The sequence below is a fragment of the Cydia strobilella genome, chromosome 16 (assembly GCF_947568885.1).
Source record: "Cydia strobilella chromosome 16, ilCydStro3.1, whole genome shotgun sequence".
Lineage (NCBI taxonomy): Eukaryota > Metazoa > Arthropoda > Insecta > Lepidoptera > Tortricidae > Cydia > Cydia strobilella.
In genome coordinates this window covers 11,183,977-11,203,983 of record NC_086056.1, presented here as the reverse complement: position 1 = coordinate 11,203,983, position 20,007 = coordinate 11,183,977, and the positions used below count along the sequence as shown (strand labels likewise).

General features: G+C 38.2%; 2 protein-coding genes across 3 annotated transcripts; one reads left to right on the top strand and one right to left on the bottom strand.

Annotated features, from left to right (window-relative positions):
• Positions 1-1,304: 1,304 nt before the first annotated feature.
• Positions 1,305-14,057, bottom strand: LOC134748198 (zinc transporter ZIP1-like). 2 transcript variants are annotated; one of them, XR_010128397.1, is made up of 6 exons: positions 13,686-14,057; positions 9,626-9,995; positions 7,388-7,595; positions 4,425-4,563; positions 1,640-3,206; positions 1,305-1,391 (listed from the first exon to the last, which is right to left on the bottom strand). XR_010128397.1 is itself a non-coding variant. In XM_063682912.1 (5 exons), exons 1-5 carry the CDS (start codon positions 13,975-13,977, stop codon positions 3,193-3,195), a joined length of 1,023 nt encoding a protein of 340 aa, XP_063538982.1. In that variant the 5' UTR covers positions 13,978-14,057; the 3' UTR covers positions 1,561-3,192. The 2 variants fall into 2 exon arrangements, 1 of the variants encoding a protein (XP_063538982.1); XM_063682912.1 differs by lacking the exon at positions 1,305-1,391 and having other exon boundaries at positions 1,561-3,206.
• Positions 14,058-16,132: 2,075 nt separating this feature from the next.
• LOC134748213 (beta-1,3-galactosyltransferase 5-like) lies at positions 16,133-19,113 on the top strand. The gene is made up of 3 exons (XM_063682928.1): positions 16,133-16,362; positions 16,585-16,732; positions 16,917-19,113. Exons 1-3 carry the CDS (start codon positions 16,194-16,196, stop codon positions 17,668-17,670), a joined length of 1,071 nt encoding a protein of 356 aa, XP_063538998.1. The 5' UTR covers positions 16,133-16,193; the 3' UTR covers positions 17,671-19,113.
• The last annotated feature ends 894 nt before the right edge of the window (positions 19,114-20,007 follow it).

Below are 20,007 nucleotides of genomic sequence, written 5' to 3'. Positions count from 1 at the left end.
TATAGTGTCCCTCCAATCATAACAGCCGCAGCAGCGGATTTATTTACGTACGTACGGCAAATAAGTAATTTTCTCTTCGTTTCTGACAGTTGGAAGGTGGGTTATGTGCTTCGCTTACCCATGGATAAGATGGTAATTATGTCAAAAAGGGAAAATATAAAACAATGATTCGTGTAAGTAACAGGTTATGTGAAAGAAATCGACATAAAACAGAATTAATCACGCTCTTACCTTACCGTCCTTTTTACAATCGTAAAAAATAAGCTATTTTAGATTGGTCACCCTATTAGCTGAACGCGACATTGTTTATGTATTTAATGTATTTATAGGTGGATTCACGAAAGCTGGTGTGGATTTTTATACAAAAATGTTGACAATTCAGTACAAATCTCGCGCCAGCTCTTATGAATTAAACAAAACCACAATCTGTAATTTAATTGTGGAAAAACTACGTGGACGCTCCAGTGAGGCGACCACGCTGACTCCACGCTGCGCGCCCCACGCGCCGTAGCACGCTTACCTCTGAGCCCATTCACACTAGGTGAATTTTAATACGACGTATTACATTATGGCTGTACCTCATAAAAAGCAGTAGGTACCTACTAAAATAAGTAAGTGCTTTTACAGTAGCGGAAAATAATCTATCATTTTTTTTTATACATTGCATATATTTGTTTTGGTAATTTCTCAAAGCGATTTCGATGAAAGGGAAATAAAGGGGCGTATGAAAAGGACAATTCGATCAAACTAAGGTACATTTTTAAAATAATTATTGCCTAAGTTGTAGTTTTTCCGGTGGGTATTAAAAGTGGGATTATTGGATTTAATTTTTAAACCAGAGACTAACGAGGGTGAAAAATCGATCCAGCTAGGTTTTATTGTTGGTAAGATTAGGTTTTGAGTGTTTTAAAATAAGAAATTCAATATTATAATATACATTAATTGGTGTGTGTGAAGTCCCCAACCCGCATTGTGCTAACGCGGCTGCCTATGTTACCACGTGCAGTGGGACATAAGTATGTTATATAGAATCGTGATGATGATACAATGTCAATGATATAAAGCCTAATTTCACGAATTTTCGAATGAATGCCTGCAAGAAAATAGGAATATGATAGATTTTTTGCCGCTAACTGTATATCACTGTTCTGCAATATCACAAAAACACTGTTACTTTTTTTTTACTTTATTTAACAAACATATGGATCTGATGCCCATGCAACGCATTTACAACAACTAAAATACTTACTTAAAATACAACATCTAAAATAATTATTTGTCTAATACTGTACAAACATAATTATTATAGGTACGATACGAGTAACACGACCTACCCTAAGAAGTCTCAATATCCAATTTATTTGTCAACAGGAATTATTTTTATTAATTACCTAATTTACATTTATAATAATAATCTTCTAAGAACAAATTAAATTATTTTCTATGAAAATATTTTAATTTGTGGTTTTTCAAGTAGACACACTACTATTTAAACTATAAACTGAAATAAATGTCATATACGAAGGAAAAAAATGACCAAAGCCTCCTGTGTCCCGAGCTGGAATCGAACCAGCGTACCCCGTTTACCGGACAGGTGCCTGAACCGCTCGGCTCGGTTTTTTTTTCCTTCGTATATGACATTTATTTCAATAATAATCTTACTATTGTTAATTAGGTTTATAATTAATAATATTCACATTATACATAACATAATATTACTTACCTGCCTAGATCGACCTACCCCAACGGAAAAGACGCGCACAGCAAAAACAGTTGACCTATTCCAAGGTACAGTCACGTCTAAAAATATCGATATGGACAAAAATATGTATTGACGACCTTATTGCCCATATATCAAGGTAATGTACCTATACCTATTTCTGGCATTTTGTCCGACGTGTCTGAACCTAAATAGATTTTGATATCTAACCTGAGTTTGAATTCATTTTATACATAAAGCTGAATTAAGTCTCCTGACAATTTGTTTATAGGGGCACAAATATCTCAGAAGTATACTTTCAGAAATAATCAAGTTTACATTTTTCTATTTCTATGAGGTGTTTCCTAAAATCGATACATTGAATTGTCTGTAATAACAATAACAGTTACTGGCGTTATGAAGTCGTAATTATAATGCTGTTACCAATACCAACTATTCAGTTATGTCCATTTCTTGTATTATTGATTCATCCCAATCAAATAGTGAGACTCTCTTCTTCTTCCTCTCCTGATCCCATTATTTGGGGTCGGATCTTGGTTTGGTGAGACTATCCGGATGAATTATAGTTAGCCGTGGTGGATATAATACTACATAACTTGCATAACAGAGCAAAGAGGATACGAAAAATAGGCATGTAACATTATATTTTGTACGAAACAACTAATTGATTGTTAGGGAAAGTATACTTCTGATAGATTTGTGGCTTTTTAGGGTTCCGTACCTCAAAAGGAAAAAACGGAACTCTTACAGGATCATTCGTGCGTGTGTCTGTCTGTCCGTCTGTCAGAGCCTATTTTCTCCGAAACTACTGGACCAATTAAGTTGAAATTTGGTATACATAATATATGTAAGTTTGTGACCCAAAGACGGACATGTAACATAAACAAATGAATTTAAACATTTTGGGGGGTAAATGAGAAAATTAAAAAATAAAGTTTTTCAAACCATATCGTGTTATATATCAAATGAAAGAGCTCATTGTGAGAATCTCAAATATATATATTTTTATAATTTTAGGATAAACAATTTAGAAGTTATTCAAGAAAATAGGCAAAAAATTACCATTATCATTACCCTTTATCTCCGAAACTACTGGGTCTAAAATTTTGAAAAAAATACACAAAATAGATCTTTACCTATAGATTACAGGAAAACCTATTAGAAATTGCAGTCAAGCGTGAGTCGGACTTAATTACTTAGTTTTTGATCCGACCCCTACGGGTTTTTTAGACATTTCACTCAAGTTTCAAATAGAAAATACATTGTCTAAATTGTGTTATGTACGGAACCCTTGGAACGCGAGTCCGACTCGCACTTGGGCGGTTTTTTAAAAATAATAATCGGGTGACTTAAACCTAAATCATACAAAAATTTCGTTAGATTTGACTGAAACCACTTTTCCAACCATAAAACCACCATATATTTGCTGCGGGGTCCTTTCGTGGTAATAGGTACCTATTTCAATTCTTCTGCTAATCTGGAACGACTGAAACAAAAAAGAAAACAGAATGTTAAGTAACTTAAACCAAATGATTGATTTTTATGACAATTCATACAAAATGTGATGAAAATAACACAGCTGAATATATAAAATATTTGGACAGAATCATATGGGTGGAATACACTGACCTTAGGTAGTAAAAAAAAAAAAATTATTTGTTTACGTTACATGTCCGTCTTTGGGTCACAAACTTACATATGTATACCAAATTTCAACTTAATTGGTCCATTAGTTTCGGAGAAAATAGGCTGTGACAGACGGACAGACAGACACACGCACGAGTGATCCTATAAGGGTTCCGTTTTTTTTTCTTTTCTGGTACGGAACCTTTAAATTATTGTTTACAATCAATAACTTTTTGTTAGATTGGTACCAAACAAATAAATAAATAAAGTATAAATAAAGTAACATGTAGGTAGATATACTTTCCCTAATTAGTAAAGTATAACGACCTTATTTTATCTTTTTCAACATCAGTATTATTTGGCAATAATCGCTATCGCTAACAAAAATGTTTACCTAATCTTATCACCGACACTTAAATATCTACAAGAATGTGTAGTGATTAAAAAAAAAGTGCTTGTATCAAAATTCTCCCCAGATTACTAATTTCTTCATGGCATTTCGAAATTATTGGATTAAGTCACTATCTGAGAAACGGAGTAACACAGGTAGCATAATATAGAATAATAGTGATGCCAAAATGGCCAATATCGGATGCTGACTTTACCTACGCCTTGTTGTGCATCCTACACCGAGCGCGGGGGTCTCAAGAGTTTATGCTCAGAATGTAGCATAACATAATAGGTAGTATATGATTTCGATCTTGTGCCGGATTCATCCAGTCCCGACCTCCGTGTCGTCGGATGTCGTCCAACCAGCGCTGCGGTTGTCGACCGCTCCTTCGGGTGTCCAGCGACTGTTGTCCATTCTCGCAATGTGCTCCGCCCATGTCCACTTTCCCTGAGCTATGACGGCCATAATGTCTCTTGGTCTTGCTTCGGGCTTCGGATCCAATCGTTACGTTAATCTGGATCGTCTCGTTGGGCGATCCAGATCATCATATGATCACATGCATATGGAGACAGGCTGATTAAAAAGTTTTTAAAGGTGCATTGCACCAACGATGCGCAACCAGGTGTTACCGAAGACAAAAAAGAATATTTTACATCTATCAATGGAAAAGCAATAAAGTGTAATTACCGAAGAGTTCCACGACCAGCTCCAGCGACACCATGACGACGAAGCCCAGCACGGAGCAGACGAACTGGAGTATTCCCGAGCGGTCCTGCCGCCACACTTCGAAGAACACCACGTACATCAGCGTGCCACAGGCTAGACCCTGTCGATATATAAGGTACATGCATAATGTTATAAAGGGTAAAATTCGAGTAGGTAACTAGGTATATTATACAGTCAGCATTAAATAGATAGTGACGGCCAAAGTGGCCAAATATAATGGGACACATCCTTATTTCTATGGTAAGGTAACAAAGGTGTGTTACGATATATTTGGCCACTTTGGCCGTCACTATCTATTTGATGCTGACTTTACCTATACACTTATTTTACTCAAGTATTCTTATACTATTTTCATACATATCGGGTAGGTAGTACTACAGTACAGACATATTTTCGCAGAGTCAAGACAGCGTATATATTCTTTACATGAAACTTATTTTTCAACACACTTGCTCAAAACGACGTTTTTATTCCACCGATTTTTGGCTCATAATCCTAGATATTAAACACGCGTGCTTTTTCAGTATATTATAACACTCGTGCTTTTTCATTATATTATCCGACTGAGTTAAGGAGGTAACTTATTGCTAATAATATGCATTGAAACGGAGCCTTCTTTAATTGGTCGGACTGGCGGGCACCGGCGCGCCCGACCGCCTGCCGCGGCCCGGCCGGCCGAGGGGCGGCCGGCAGTATGACAGATTTTAGACTGTTTTAACAATTTGATTAATATGAAAGTTTCTTTTTTGTGTCCAGGTGTGTTGAAAAACGTCGTATGAAACGCGTGTGCATTGGTCATTACACACATCGGCTTTCTTATTGCGCGCTCGCTTACAGCTCGCGCGCACAATATCGCCTCGTGTGTAATGACCAACTTAGCACACTTGTATCACAATGTACTATTATTGTCATTAAGAACGAAGTGTATCGCAAAGTTAGAAGTACCTAGGCACGGAAAGAGCCCCCAGCAGAGGCCTCTGCACACAGGGGATCCGCAGCCAAACCATTTCAGTTTGCATTAGCATACCACAATTCAAAAATTTACAGTCCACTCCGGCTTTACACCACATTTTCTGGTGGATTTCATATCCGCATTGGATTGGAAATGTAGTTAAGTGGTTATGCACGAATACATAATAGTCCTATTGTTTGTTATAAGATGCAATCAAAATCATGAATGACTAGCTAACACTGTTGTTAAACACTCGAAAAAATGCCTAATGCCTGAAATGATAATGGACTAATGGTATACAAAGTAAAGTACCTGCCACTTGTTTCTAGTGTCTGTTTCAAGACTGAAGTACATGAAAGGCCTGACGATTGTATATGACTATCACCTCGTATTCCATATCTGCATCTTAAATAAAACTAAGAGGTACTTACTTGAAAGTATACCTACCTAATATTTCTCGATATCACATAAGTAAGCTATTATAGTCGCATTTATATAGTCAGGTGACAACTAAAACTGACTTATTACTTAAAAATTATTAAACAAAAATCAACCTTATTTAAGTAACTATATGGTTCACTGTGGCTAGTGTGAGTTTTGGTTGTCACCTGACGATATAAAAAAATATACAAAATTATTTATTGACAGATCATTCTTAACAAATGCCGGGATAACGCGAGGAAGATAATGATGAGTCAATCGTCGGCAGAAAATATTTGCACTGTCATTTTGAGTCCCCGTTAGTAATTAAATTAATACCGCGGAATAAAGAAAGAGCTACATGTTGAGTACTTCCACTTCACTCAACATCCTAATACACATACAATGTATAGAGACATAAGTTTCCTTTACTAATCTTCTACGCGTGCAGAGTTGTCATTGTCACTAGGTAGACAAACAAATTCGTTTCACTGAGGCGCATGAATAACAGAGGCAGGCATCCGTGAAACATTATAGTAATATCAAGTAATATACTTATTTTATTATTATTGCTAGTGTCCGCGTGCAGTTCCGTAGGTACATAAGTAGCTCTAAAAACCGGCCAAGTGCGAGTCGGACTCGCGCACCGAGGGTTCCGTACTTTATAGTATGTTGTTATAGCGGCAACAGAAATACATCATCTGTGAAAATTTCAACTGTCTAGCTATAACGGTCCATGAGATACAGCCTGGTGACAGACAGAGGGACAGAGTCAGACGGACAGCGGAGTCTTAGTAATAGGGTCCCGTTTTTGCCCTGTGGGTACGGAACCCTAAAAATGTAGACCTGTTGCCTAAATTAGAAAAGTATGAAGCTCGCCCTTATTTAGTTTAGGTACTTCTTAAAGTACCTAAGTACTTCTTTGCCAGAATCATTATCCTCTAAATGTGTCGTTTTCATATCAATAGATGTTCTATCTTATAAATCTCACCTCCAAGCATTTTCTACTGTGTTTCGCACGGTCTTCTGTATCGTCTGTGGCAAAACTAGGAAGACATTTATTCCTTACGGGGCTTGATACATACAGGGCCGGATCTAGGGTAGAGCGAGTGGAGCGGCCGCTCTAGGCGCCGGATGGCAAGGGGGGCGCCAAAATGGCAAATAAGAAAAAAAAATACGCGGGCCCAAAATACGGTCCGTTTTGTTTTTTGGTAAAAAGTTTCAACGAAGGGCGCCAAAACCCAATTTCGCTCTACCCTGATCCCTTGATCTCGGGCCGGCACTGGATACATACCTGCAATATGACCGAGCCAGCAGGATCCCAACGCCGATACGCAGTCCAGACACGAAGGGGAACGTGAAGATGCAGACTAAATACACACCTGCAGTATAACCGAATAGAGCTCGGCCTCAGCCGCACCAGCGCCACTGACCAGCGGGATCCAAATGCCGATACCCAGCCCGGATACGAATGAGAACGTAAAAATGTAAACCAAAGACAATCTGCTGCAGATACCTAACTAAACAAGAACGACTAGAGAAGACCACGCACCTGCAATATAACCGAGTAGAGTCCGGCCTCAGCCGCGCCAGCACCACCGACCAGCAGGATCCCAACGCCGATACCCAGTGCAGACACGAAGGAGAACGTGAAGATGTAGACCAAAGACAGCCAACGCTTGGTGCCGGCCGCTATGAGCTCCACGCCGATGCAGAAGGCGATGATGTACTTGTGGGCTGAGACCGCGCCGAACATGTACCTGTAAAAAATTAGGTATAGCAAATTAGCACGAGCGCTTTGAACCCATCAATGCCAGGCCTGTCATGTGCGGCGCGTAAACCTTGTTGTTGCACGTTGATATTTATGTGAGACATAGAGCAATCATGTTTGCTAGCGTTGCGAATCAATAGGGAATATTACGGCGCCGCTACCACAATCTGAGGGTCTATCGCGAAACAAGAAAATCGAAATTTCGTTATCTAGCATCTCTGTCACTCTTGCATATTCGAGGGATAAAGAGGCAGATAGCGAAATTTCGGATTCGTGTTTCCCGGTAGGTCCTCTGTAAACAAACCGCTTTGATGCATCAATGTCATATTTTATTATCTCTGAAAACTTGCCAAAAACCTGTTAAAGGTACGTATGTATAAGTTACTCTATGGTTTACTAAAAAGGCTTGTGCTGCACTCTGGTGGCAGAACATTGCAGTAATATCCCCTAGTAGATTTAACTAAAACTTACACATTCTGTGCTAACCTGAGAATTATCGATAGACAGGGACACATCTGGGCTTGTAGTTTTTTAAATACTTTTGAACGGTTAAATGAACGGCTATAAAAGTAAGAGAGACAGAGAGAACTAGAATAAGGGCAACCAAAGTACTTATCCTAGTTGATAGAATTACTAGAAATTTTAATGAGAAGACTTTCTGTAATACTTATTTCATGAGACACAAGCCAAAACACTTTTGCCTACCCATGCTATTAGCCACGCACCTTGTAAAATACGATGACAATTTTTAAATGAGACTGTTACATTAACACATAGGTATAACTAAGTGGGGGTATAAAATAACAATATTTTGTTTAGTCATGAAAGTTTATGATTGTCATTGTTACGAGTAATATGTGAACAACTGTTTTACAGACAGAAATACAAACGCGTATAATCGACGTCAAAGATATAGTAATATTATGTTTAGGTTAATCTTCTTATTACAAAGAAACTGGTGAATTCCTTGCAGCTATACAAAATAATAGACGAAACTATACATTTATTTAGTCCCCTAAAAATTATTTTACCACATCGTCGTCATTTAAATATTAGGAATATCTGGGAGACCGATCTTTGCTCGGAAAACATATAAAAACTTAAATGCGCGTTTTCCCATGCAGAGATAAAACCTAGCTAGAACGATTTTTCGCCCCCGATAGCAAATTTCATCAAAATCGTTAGAGCCGTTTCCGAGATCCCCGAAATATATAAATATATATACAAGAATTGCTCGTTTAAAGATATTAGATTTACCTACGTAATGAGTGCAAGGCAAGTAAATAAACAACCTTCACCGAATGCGTAACTTGTTCTACAAATAAACAGGAGCTCGTATTAGCGTAGGTAGATACCACACTGTCCAGTTGTTCGCAGTCTACAACTACATATACTTACAAACATATATGTGACGTTCCACGGCAAAAGGTACCTTATGGCGGCTGGCGCTTACGTTGCATAGCGCCGCAATAATATTGGAGCGGCGTTAATAATGGCGTAAGCGCCAACCGCCACAAGGTACCTTTACCCGTGGGACGTCACAGCGTCACATAGAAGGTTGACAGCTATACATACAATGAAGGGGTTATTATAAGTACAATTTGCTTTGAATGCAACGCGTCAAGAACGGATAGAACGAAATAGGTAGCGAAACAAATGAAAGGAGTATGTCTACTTGTCTAGTAACCACCACTAAACTACCCACTTGACTATGTAATGAAACGAATAGGCACAAAAAAGTATTAACAGGTACTGAAGTGCAAATGGTAAAATAGAAAAATCAGAAGCTACCTAAGTATATCCACCCGCAAAATTGTATTACCACATTATGAATATGTCCACATGTAATTTTTCAGCTCACTGTACCCACCTCTCACTATTACTTTCTTGCATATCTTTGACCTCGCTGCCATGCAGCCTTAACCATGATTCTATTTTTAAAGCTAGCACAGCAAAACAGACATATCAATAACTGCACTTATTTGCCTTATATTTACGAATTTATTATTCAATACCTACCACACATTCGCTGCAGAAGCCTCCAATCCAACAGCCAACCCTTCAAAGAGCTCATGGATGGACAACGCCAAAACAATCAAGAGCCCCCTCAGCGTCTGCGTCACAGGATCGTCTCCAGACACGAAAGGTTGGTGACTATGGCCATGCCCATGACTCTTCGGAACGTTAACCTCCTTTAAAGGTTCCGGCGCTTCAGGTGCACTTGTTTTTCTAATACTAAGGACTCTAGTAAAGCTAGTTTTGGCAGTCTTATTCTCTCTGCTGTTGATGTAAACGTGTACCAACTCTTCGATTAAATACATCATGAAGAAGCCGGCGCACATTATGAGGGCGGCAAGGTATAGCGGTATGTCTGCGAGTTCACCGGCCTCTGAAAACAAATGAAGTTTTTAAAATTATTGTGTAAAACCATTGTCTTGAATTGAACGCATATGTAATGTGTAAGAAGTGCGTGGTTAATGGTTATCTTATGAAGATTATGATAATGAGAAACTGATATAAACAAAGGGGAGTCCTACCTGTCTTACATCGAATCTTTTTATTTATTCTCATTGTATAATTATTAATCTAGTTAGCAATAAAAAAAACCGGACAAGTGCGAGTCGGACTCGCCCACCGAGGGTTTCGTACACATTTAACTTATTATTGTTATTCTTCTTTTTTAGAAATGTATAGTTTTCAGATTTGTCCCTGTAGTTGTAGTGTAAGACGATATTTCTTGCCAAATTTCATAGTTTTAGGTCAACGGGAAGTAGGTTTATAAAGTTTGATTCCCTCGGGTGTCGAAATATACCTACGTTTCTTCTTCTTGCGGCATGGGCGTATTTTTTTTTCGTTAACTTAGAAGTTTGATTTTTTCACAGCTTCAAGGGACGGTAGACCTGAGTATATAGTTATAATTTTAATTCAATACCTTCACGCATTCCCGAAATAAAGGGTCTTGACAGACAGACGGACGGATGGACAACAAAGTGATCTTATAAGGGTTCCGTTTTTTTCTTTTTGAGGTACGGCACCCTAAAATTACATACAAACATACATGAAACTTGCCGCATTTACCATGCGGATACAGCGCCTTTTTTCTGCCACGGCAAATGGCGTCATATCATTGACGTGCAAATTATCTAATATTTGTAGTGATCTAAGTTCCTTTGCATGCTTTTTATTCTGTAGGTGCTTTTCTTTTTTGTCTGATGTCAATACCTCTTATAAAATCATAAAAACTACAAGGATACTGAGTTCTCATTACATTCCAGTTAATTCTTATTGTACCTAACTAACGAGGGGATATCAAACGGTCAATTGGACAGAGATAAGGAGGATAGCTCGTAGGAGTCGTAGGGGGAATAAAATGGTAATATACGAGGCGCTGCAGTTAGGAAGTAAGTACATGGTATAAGTACCTATACATGGTCAGGGACTAAACCTACATTATACTTACCTATACAAGATGTCTGTCAGGAAAAGTCAGAAACTGTTAAGATTTCCGATACATCTAAGATCTAAGTATTACTTATTCTATGACATTGTCGACATCGATTGATCAAACGCCGCAACGCAACGATGAAAATCGCATGTGAAAAGTTGCAAGGAGTCCCCCTGAGATCTTTATAAATATTTAGCTTTTCAACCAATGATTTATTATAACTTAAGAATCTTAAGTTAAGATACGTTATAGGCGTTCCAAAATTAAAGCGCTCGCCTTGTGACATAGTGCGCCCAGCAGTGGGCGATAAAGGGCTGATATGATGATGATGATAATGATGACTCGTTATTCTCGTGAAAGAGGTTGTAAGGCCTATACTACTAGAATAGAATTAAGTTGAAGGGTTGGGGCCGTTGGGGGTTAGGCTAGCTGTTTTTTTGCCATTTTTCCTCCGAATCCGAATCACGTTTTAACGATAAGTCCAAAAGTCTCAAACATCGGTCTCAAAATACCTACCTATAGATCATCGCGCAATGTTTACCTGTGAGCCATGACACCTACCTATATACCTACCTGGGTGTTAATAAATGATAAAAACTCGCACCTAGGTACTTCAGTCCCAAAGAACCGCAGACTGACAAATACTACTTAATTCATTAGGAGAGTAAACGCGAAAAAACTAACCATATTTACCACATCCTCTTAACAAGTTACCTACTGCCATATTTATTGCTTTTATTGTAGACTGTAAGATATTTATTCTTAGCACATCTATCGATTATTTAAGCAGGCCAAACTCGATGTGTTTACGTTTTTAGGGTCCCGTATCTGAAAACGAAAACATTTTCGTCGAGGAGCTTCTTAGGCCATCTTCCGACCCTTTTCGTCCACTTTTGTCTACCTATGTTCTGAGAAGTTGGAGCAAAATGATGAATCTATGCAAGTTTGTACCTACGAGGGTTGTTTGACCAGTAACTTGGTTTGATATGAAAAAATAATAATATTGCAAATTCCTCTACGTTCTCTAAATTGTATTCCTCTACGTAATCCCCTCGAAGTTCTACGCACTTGTCCCAACGAATCTGCATCTTCTCTATGCCTTCACGGAAGTAAGTCTCTTCAAGCATTAACCTTCCGTATAACCTCCTCATTGGACTTAAATTTTCGCCCTGAGAGAAATGTTTTGCGCGCCACTTTATATAATTCGCGTAGCAAAGTTAATACTCAGGAAACCGATTAGAGATTAGACCAGTAGAAGTCGATCAGTCAGCTAGAAAAGTACTGATCTTCACTGTAGTACCTACTGAACTAATTTTCAGCAAACATCTAAGAACACTCGGACAAATCCCGAAATATTTACCCTCTTCACGATATAATAGTATTTTATACAATCGTGATATAATAGAGAGCTTTTCAGTCGAGTACCGTGTTTAAGCAACGAAGCTTGCTGAGTTGCTTAACTTAAGGTACGAGATTGAAAAGCTTGATTATATCACTATTGTATACAATACTTTTTCTACGAGACAAAAAAAATACTTTCAACTAGTAGAATCATATAGGTAAACAAACCAAAAGTATACAGCTAAGATACGCGAGCTGCCGCAGCCCGCGATACCTTCATACTCGTACGCGCCCCGGCCGCCGGGCCCGGCGCCCCCGGCGGGTTGCTCAACGACACCTCCTCGTAACTCATGAGGCCCTGGTACCTGCTCCTTGCTAAATTCAATTTTAAGACAATTTTTTTCTCGATTTTGGCCACCGTAGCCTATGGAGACTAACAAGCAACGCTAAGCGGTTTTCGTAGGGTATGGATGTTGCTATATGAAGGGTGTCACATACGCGTTTCTGACGTATGAAGCAATTGTTTCTACTACAACATAAAATAAAATGTTTTTGTTGGCCAACCAATCATAAAGCAGATGCGACGCAGCAGCGTGTTTAAGTAGGCTAATTTGCACTGAATCGAGTCTCCTTAAACAAGAAATATTTTATCGAAATGTATGAAGTTCTATTTTCAAAATTTTTATAATTGACCAAACCGTATCGATAAATTTCTTATGCTTGAGTCGGAAGTGCCATAGACTATCCAACGTTGAAAAGAGTAAGATTGTAGTGTTGCATGCGACGTTGTAATACACAGATTATACTCGACGAGTAGAAAAAACTTATAACACCCCTCTGTATAAGTGTATAATCATTAATCACCAGGGATACGAAGAAAATGTTGTGTGGAAGTCATACACAGATTTAAGTTCTAATTAATATTTTACTGCTCCCGAAAGTTTTAAAAGGCCGTACTCCGTAGCAAGCTCGGTTCTCCATACAAACGTAGTTTACAGATTGCTCTGAAACTGTACAGTCGCCATCAGATATATCAGAGCGGCCGAGGTGTGCTACGCACCTAGCGCCATGACAATAGAGGCGTGTTCAGATATTTGTGAGCACCTCGGCCGCTCCGATATATCTGATGGCGACTGTACTATCGGGGACAATAGAGTTCTATTTCTCCAACGACAAATGTATGGCTTGGCGAACAAACAGCATTGAAATAGAATTGTTTACTTCACAGCCTTGTGTCGAAAATGCTTAGTGCATGTTGGTTTTTAGAGCCGTTTTCACAACCATATACCTCACCTTGAAGCAGCTGTATGTTTAAATCCACCTCCGGCAGCAAGTGCATAAAAGTGGTGGCAAACAGGACACCTCCACCAAACGCCAGCAGCCCCATCACAAACTGATTGGAAGTCCGCACATCCGAACCGGTGCTTTTCGTAAACCAGTCGAATTTTAGTGAAATAAGCATCGGCAAGCATCCAAACAGCATGGATACACAGAATAGCGTCACCATGGTTATTATTTTCGCTCGTAATACGCCATCCATTCCTTCGGAAGTCATTATAATGTCAGTGTCCATGGTTACGTTCATTATGGTGTCGGCGCGCGGACGCCTCGTTTCGAACAGTTAACACTGCGCGTGCGATGGTCGCTGAGACTCGACTGAGCTGAGCGCGGCCGCTTGATAACACCATCATTATATTATATGATAAAATGTCCCTTGTTTGCGCCTTCGGTGCAAGGAATTCGCAGTATCGCAGTGCACGTGGGATGGGCGCAAAGATTTGATTTGAGACGGGAATAGATCTAGTGCATCCTTTGACTTCCTACGACAAGGTCAGTCACTTTTTATGTAACATGTCGGAGGCAAACGAACGTAGTGCTAGCTTGATAGCTAGCAGAGACTCGTTAGTTACTGTAGCCTCATATGGATTATAGTTACGGGAACTTTAATGGTAAGGTAGAAAATTGTCGATTTTGCACAAGGGAGCAAAATGACATATTACGGCGTGGGCGTACACTGAATCCTGAATGAAGCTAACAATACTATAATTGAATCCTGAGCGTAGCCAGGGGTTCTAAAATAGAATCCTGAGAGTAGTGAGGGATTTAAGTGTTAACGCCCAAGGTGGATATAATTTTGCTACCATGTAACACATGCTGCTTTTCACATCACCTTTGAGGCTTTGAGGGAATTATTATGTTTCAAAAGATTTAAGCTAAAAAATGTTTTACATGTATGCAAAACAATAAAAAAATAGTGTGTTATAGATCAGAAAAGTGCCACTTTGATCCCTCCGAACAGGGAAGAAACAGGCCTTTTCCGAATAGATGATGTGAAAAAATTACAATTTCTTATAGTGATTTGAACCTAGAACAGGACTACTCGTATCATTTATTAAATTTTAGGTATATTATCTATCTTGCAATCGGACGAATCACATGTGATGTGACTGGGTCGGTCTACCGGAGTCGGACACTATCTAAGTAAGTATCTACTGTTAACGTACAAACTGCTTAATTAATAGCGCTTGACATTTTAAAGTTTATAATTTCACAGTTTAAAAGAAATAACTGTTACCGAAGCACCTACTTTCGGCATATAATAAAAATGCATATTTTATCGCATTGAATTTGTAATTTGGTAATGTACCATGAGCACATAATTATATCATGTTATTGGGGTACTTATTATACCTACTTAATTCCGTTACTAGCCCAGATGACGCATGTAGGTAATTTACGTAGTTTTGCTAAAAATATCTAGGTAGGTAGTTGACACTTTAGGTAGTAACTTAGTTATAATGTGATAAACATATCAATAATAAAATCAAAGGTATTAATTAGATTGATAGGACATTAATTTAATTGGTGACGTATATCGATAATAATCGAAATTCAATACAGATTGTTCATGATAATTATTATAATGAGAGAAATAGTATTATTACCTAATTTAGTGCGTTAAGTGCGTAAGGAAAACATTGTGAGGAAACCAGACTAATCCCAATCAGTCCCAGATTGTAAGTAAGGGGGTTGTAAGTTTAGCTGGCAATACATGGGGGCTTAGCCAAGATTACAATCGTATTTCGTATATCGACAAACGCCGATCGAAAAGAAAAAAATTATAGGGATCGGGATTGCAGATTCAAAAAAGTCACGTGATCATTTCACTAATAACACATCACATGTATTTCACTTTAGATTGAATCGCGGCGCGATTCGCGCACGAGTGTGGAGGGGGCTCATGACTTACATGTCACGTTTCAGGACCACGCAGGACCCACAGCAAACGTATTTAAAGCAGTTTACAAGCTTTGCATAGTAATCTGCATCAGTAACATGTTCCGTATTTAAGAACTTTATCGATTTACCTCTTGGAGGATATAACCAAACGAAGTAGACATTAACAGGCGTTCCCCTCTGTCGCAACTTTATGACCAACACTCGTGCGCCACGCGAGTGTGGAGTCAATTTCGCAGACCTGCGACGCGCGCTCCACACTTTTGCTCGCGACTTCGCGCCGCGTAGTCTGGAGCGAGCTTACCACAATAATGTAAACAACCCTTATTACGCGTTCTCCACACTCATGCGCGAATCGCGGCGCGAAGCCTCAAACGCGAGTGTGGAGGGAAAAAATTGGCTTAAAAAAACTTGTATCTAGGCTAGTTGTAAAAATGAAGAAATGACAAACTAACAGTTGACATCGCTGACACCTGACAGTGACAGCAACTAACTATAACAAAACAAAATTTGATTACAATATTAACAAATGCACAGTTATTTAACTTGTTTCAATAAAATAAAATGCAGAAAAGATTTGTGACGCTTGCAGTAATATCTATATTAAGTTTAGCACTTTGGATTTATTGGAGTTCAAACTTGGAACTTCATGAGACGATAAGACTTATAAAATCCAGCCAAAACAGATTTATAAAGGATCTTAAAATAACACCTTCAAACACATTATGCGGAAGTAAGAATTGTAAAATATTATTTCTACCACTCGTAATCGGAAAAATATCTTCTTATGAAAGTTATAAACCAATCCTCCTATCCTTTTGGACATCCGGCTACCCAAATAAGTCGGAAAGAGATCGTATTTCAGCAATACTACACTGTTATTTCTATCCTAAATGGTTTTGTTGTATTTTATTTAGAACTGCAATATACAAAAGCATGTTATTTTTTGTTTCAGAAAATCCATTTATAATTATAATAGTGACATCTTATGTGGGTCATGTTGAACTGCGGAGTGCACACCGCAGAGCTATGCCACAAGAGTACCTAGAGGCCATGAATGCAACAAGAATATTTATGTTGGCAAAAATTCCACCGCATGAAAAGTAAGGCAAACTTCTTCTGTTAGAACTCAGGCTAGTTATTATATACACGGACTAGTAGTTTATGAGTGATAGTGATTGTACCATTAATTTAAGTCAATAACAATTTTTACTTAGAACAAGAGTACAAATTGCACTTACACATTAACTTTTAAGTTATGCATGAAACAAATATTGTTTTTTTTAGATATATTACTCAGGCTGCTATAGAAGATGAAAGCAACACTTTCGGGGACATCCTCCAAGGTTCATTTCTAGAAAACTACCGCAACTTAACTTTTAAGCATTTGATGGGTTTACAATGGGCCTCAAAAAAATGCAGTGATGCCTCCTACATACTCAAAGTAGATGATGACACTGTATTTAATTTACAAAGAACATATAATCTTTTAACCAGCAAACCTATTGAAGGAGATTTCCTTATGGGTTACATGTTAAACAATACCAAGCCAAGAAGAGAAAAACAGAATAAATGGTATGTGACATGGGAAGAATATCCGAGGAATGAGTACCCACCGTATATGTCTGGCTGGTATTACATAACAACAACTAATACTGCTGCAAGACTAACAAATGAGGCGGTGCACCATCCATACTTCTGGATAGATGATATACTGATCACCGGTCTTTTAACTGAAGCTCTAAACATCAAGCTTATTCAACTACCTAAATGGTTTTGGCTTGAATACTATGAATTACTTGAATGTTGTCTAAGGGATATGATAAATAAACATATTATGTGTGATGCCGTTGTAGGTCCAAATGGTGGTAGGAATAATTTAATTTTAGAGTTTAACGATGAACTTAGTTTGTGTAATATGTTGAAGAATTGTACTAAAAGAAATGAGGAGCAAACTCTTGATAAAGTATGTGTGGCTTTTAGAGAGAGAAGTATCTTCAGTGATGGTAAGGCTGAAGTACGATTCATTAATTTAAGGTGATCTTGGTGGACCTTATGTCTGTGCAATAATACAAAATTCTTTATTTTTTTCAAAACCATTACAAATATTACAATAGCTGCTGTCTCCTTGTAAGTTATTTACAAAATAACCTATGCTAGGAGGCACCACTCTCCCATATCTAAGTACAATTTATTTAGTATTATACTATTCTTATAAGCTTTACCTAATAAGTTAATTATTATAAATATTAATGAGGTTTACATATTGTTGGTTAAGTGTAACAATGGTTATATAGGGTTGTCACATTCCTCCTCATCTTAAAGCATGTGCCAGATGGCAGACAACCACAGTTCCTGCAACATGACCATGGTAGAAGCGAGTGGTTTACAACAAGCGGCTAGACGATTTTAAACCACTGCTTCTGCCATTTGTTGGCAGAGCACGCCTGTCTACCGAGGGCGTTTAAAGGTCATGCAGAATTTGGTTTCAACCACTTGCTACATGGCTTAAAACAACTGTTTTTCTACCAAGGTCATCTTGCAGAAACTGGTTGTCTGCCGTCTGGCACATGCTTAAGGCTTTCCTGGTTGTATCCTAGAGTACCTATAATATCGATAACTACCATAGCACCTGTATAGCCTCTAGCGGTCCACCATACAAGGTAAATTGCCAGTCAAATTTGAATCAAAGGTGTTGAATTTGTTTTATTTTAAAATCGAACAAAACAAAAGCAACTGTTCCATTTCATTATTATTCAAATTTTATTGCAGGTAATGTGTACTATACTAGTATTAGGACTTTGAACTAGTGTTTGCACGACGGATCTGAAATGTATGGAAAGATCCGCGGATCCGAATCCAGATTCGGATAATTTCATACATTTCGGATCCGGATTGCAAACCCTACTTTGAACCCCAAGAGGATAGATTGTTGGCGTCAGCTATAATGGGCTTAACATAGGAGCGCCTCGACAGTATCTCGCCCGCGTTTTTTTTATATTTTTCTAGTATTTTAGAGAGGGACGGGTAGTATATCTCGCGGGAGAGATACTTTCACGGCGCTCCTGTGCTGTGTTACTACAGAGATAGTTGACCTCTCTTGCATACAAAGTTTGTATCTCTGCAGCTGACTTCACATTGAGCCAACCTTGGCCAATCTACAGGAAAACACAAGTTTCCAAATGGTCCCTATATAAAGTTATAAGAACTTTATGTGTTCTTTACTAACCCTTAATGACCTATAATGTTAATGTTATACATTTTACAAATATTTAACAATAAATATTTCTAGTCTATATTTTATACAAATATACATGAAAAAAAATTAGCATAGTTAATTAAGTAAGTGTAGCCGGTCAAACAAGTTTGTCGGTAGAAAAAGGTGCGAAATTCAAATTTTCTATCGGACGATAACCCTTCGCCCCAATTTTTTTTTTTAATTTGCCGCTCTTTTCTTCTGACGGAAATTGCTTGACAGAGTATAGTAATCTACTGATAAGCTTCAATTAATGGCTTTACCCACTATCAATGAGACCTGTATTTATTGCAGCGAACTCAAAAAGCTACCTCACAATTATTGTATTTTTTATTCATATTAATTTACAATGAAATAAAGTTATAAATATGAAATTGACAACAACTGTTTGATGACTAACGCAAAAATCGAATTTCAAAGTCCCCTTTAGGATTCCGTACCTCAAGAGGAAAAAACGGAACCCTTATAGGATCACTTTGTTGTCTATCCGTCCGTCCGTCTGTCTGTCAAGACCATTTATCTCGGGAACGCGTGGAGGTATCGAGTTGAAAATTAAACCATATACTTAAGTCTACGGTCCCTTGAAGCTGTGAAAAAATCAAATTTCTAAGTTAACGTAAAAAATAGATACGGCTGTTTATATCGTATATAACGACATATATTTCGACACTCAATGGAATCAAAATTTATAGGGTTGACCCTCCCGTTGACCTAGAACTCTGAAATTTGGCAAGTAATATCTACTCACACTTTACTATACAAATACAGTATGTATGTGTGTGACGTAGTGGAATGTAAACTTTTTATATGTATACAAAATTTTGGGACATTATTTTTATCATCAGGATTGTATATGCTAGTGATTCTGAGTTGAAAGAACCCAAAAACACCAGGATCTGTGAGAATAAGGTTTTCAATATTTATTTTAGAAAACGCCCACGGTACCTTCGGCTGGTGAATGCGACTCGCACCTGGCCAGTTTTTTATCTCCGCCTCTGTCACCCTAAAGGCTCCTGTACACCATAGCCCAGTGTAAGGGACGCATTTATGCGTTAGAGGGAGCAAGTAATATTGCTATCTCATTCAACCGCATAGCTGCATGTGTCCCTTAGACTGGCCTAC

What these genes read in the sequence shown, in the direction of transcription:
- LOC134748198 (XM_063682912.1), bottom strand. Translation starts at nt 13,977, where the DNA reads ATGAACGTAACCATGGACACTGACATTATAATGACTTCCGAAGGAATG. An exon ending in GCTTCTGCAGCGAATGTGTG is followed by an intron (nt 7,596 to 9,625) that starts GTAGGTATTGAA and finishes AATTTTTTACAG; the next exon opens with GTACATGTTCGGCGCGGTCT. An exon ending in TCTACTCGGTTATATTGCAG is followed by an intron (nt 4,564 to 7,387) that starts GTGCGTGGTCTT and finishes ATATATCGACAG; the next exon opens with GGTCTAGCCTGTGGCACGCT.
- LOC134748213 (XM_063682928.1), top strand. Translation starts at nt 16,194, where the DNA reads ATGCAGAAAAGATTTGTGACGCTTGCAGTAATATCTATATTAAGTTTA. An exon ending in TTCAAACACATTATGCGGAA is followed by an intron (nt 16,363 to 16,584) that starts GTAAGAATTGTA and finishes TTTTTGTTTCAG; the next exon opens with AAAATCCATTTATAATTATA. An exon ending in AAAATTCCACCGCATGAAAA is followed by an intron (nt 16,733 to 16,916) that starts GTAAGGCAAACT and finishes TGTTTTTTTTAG; the next exon opens with ATATATTACTCAGGCTGCTA.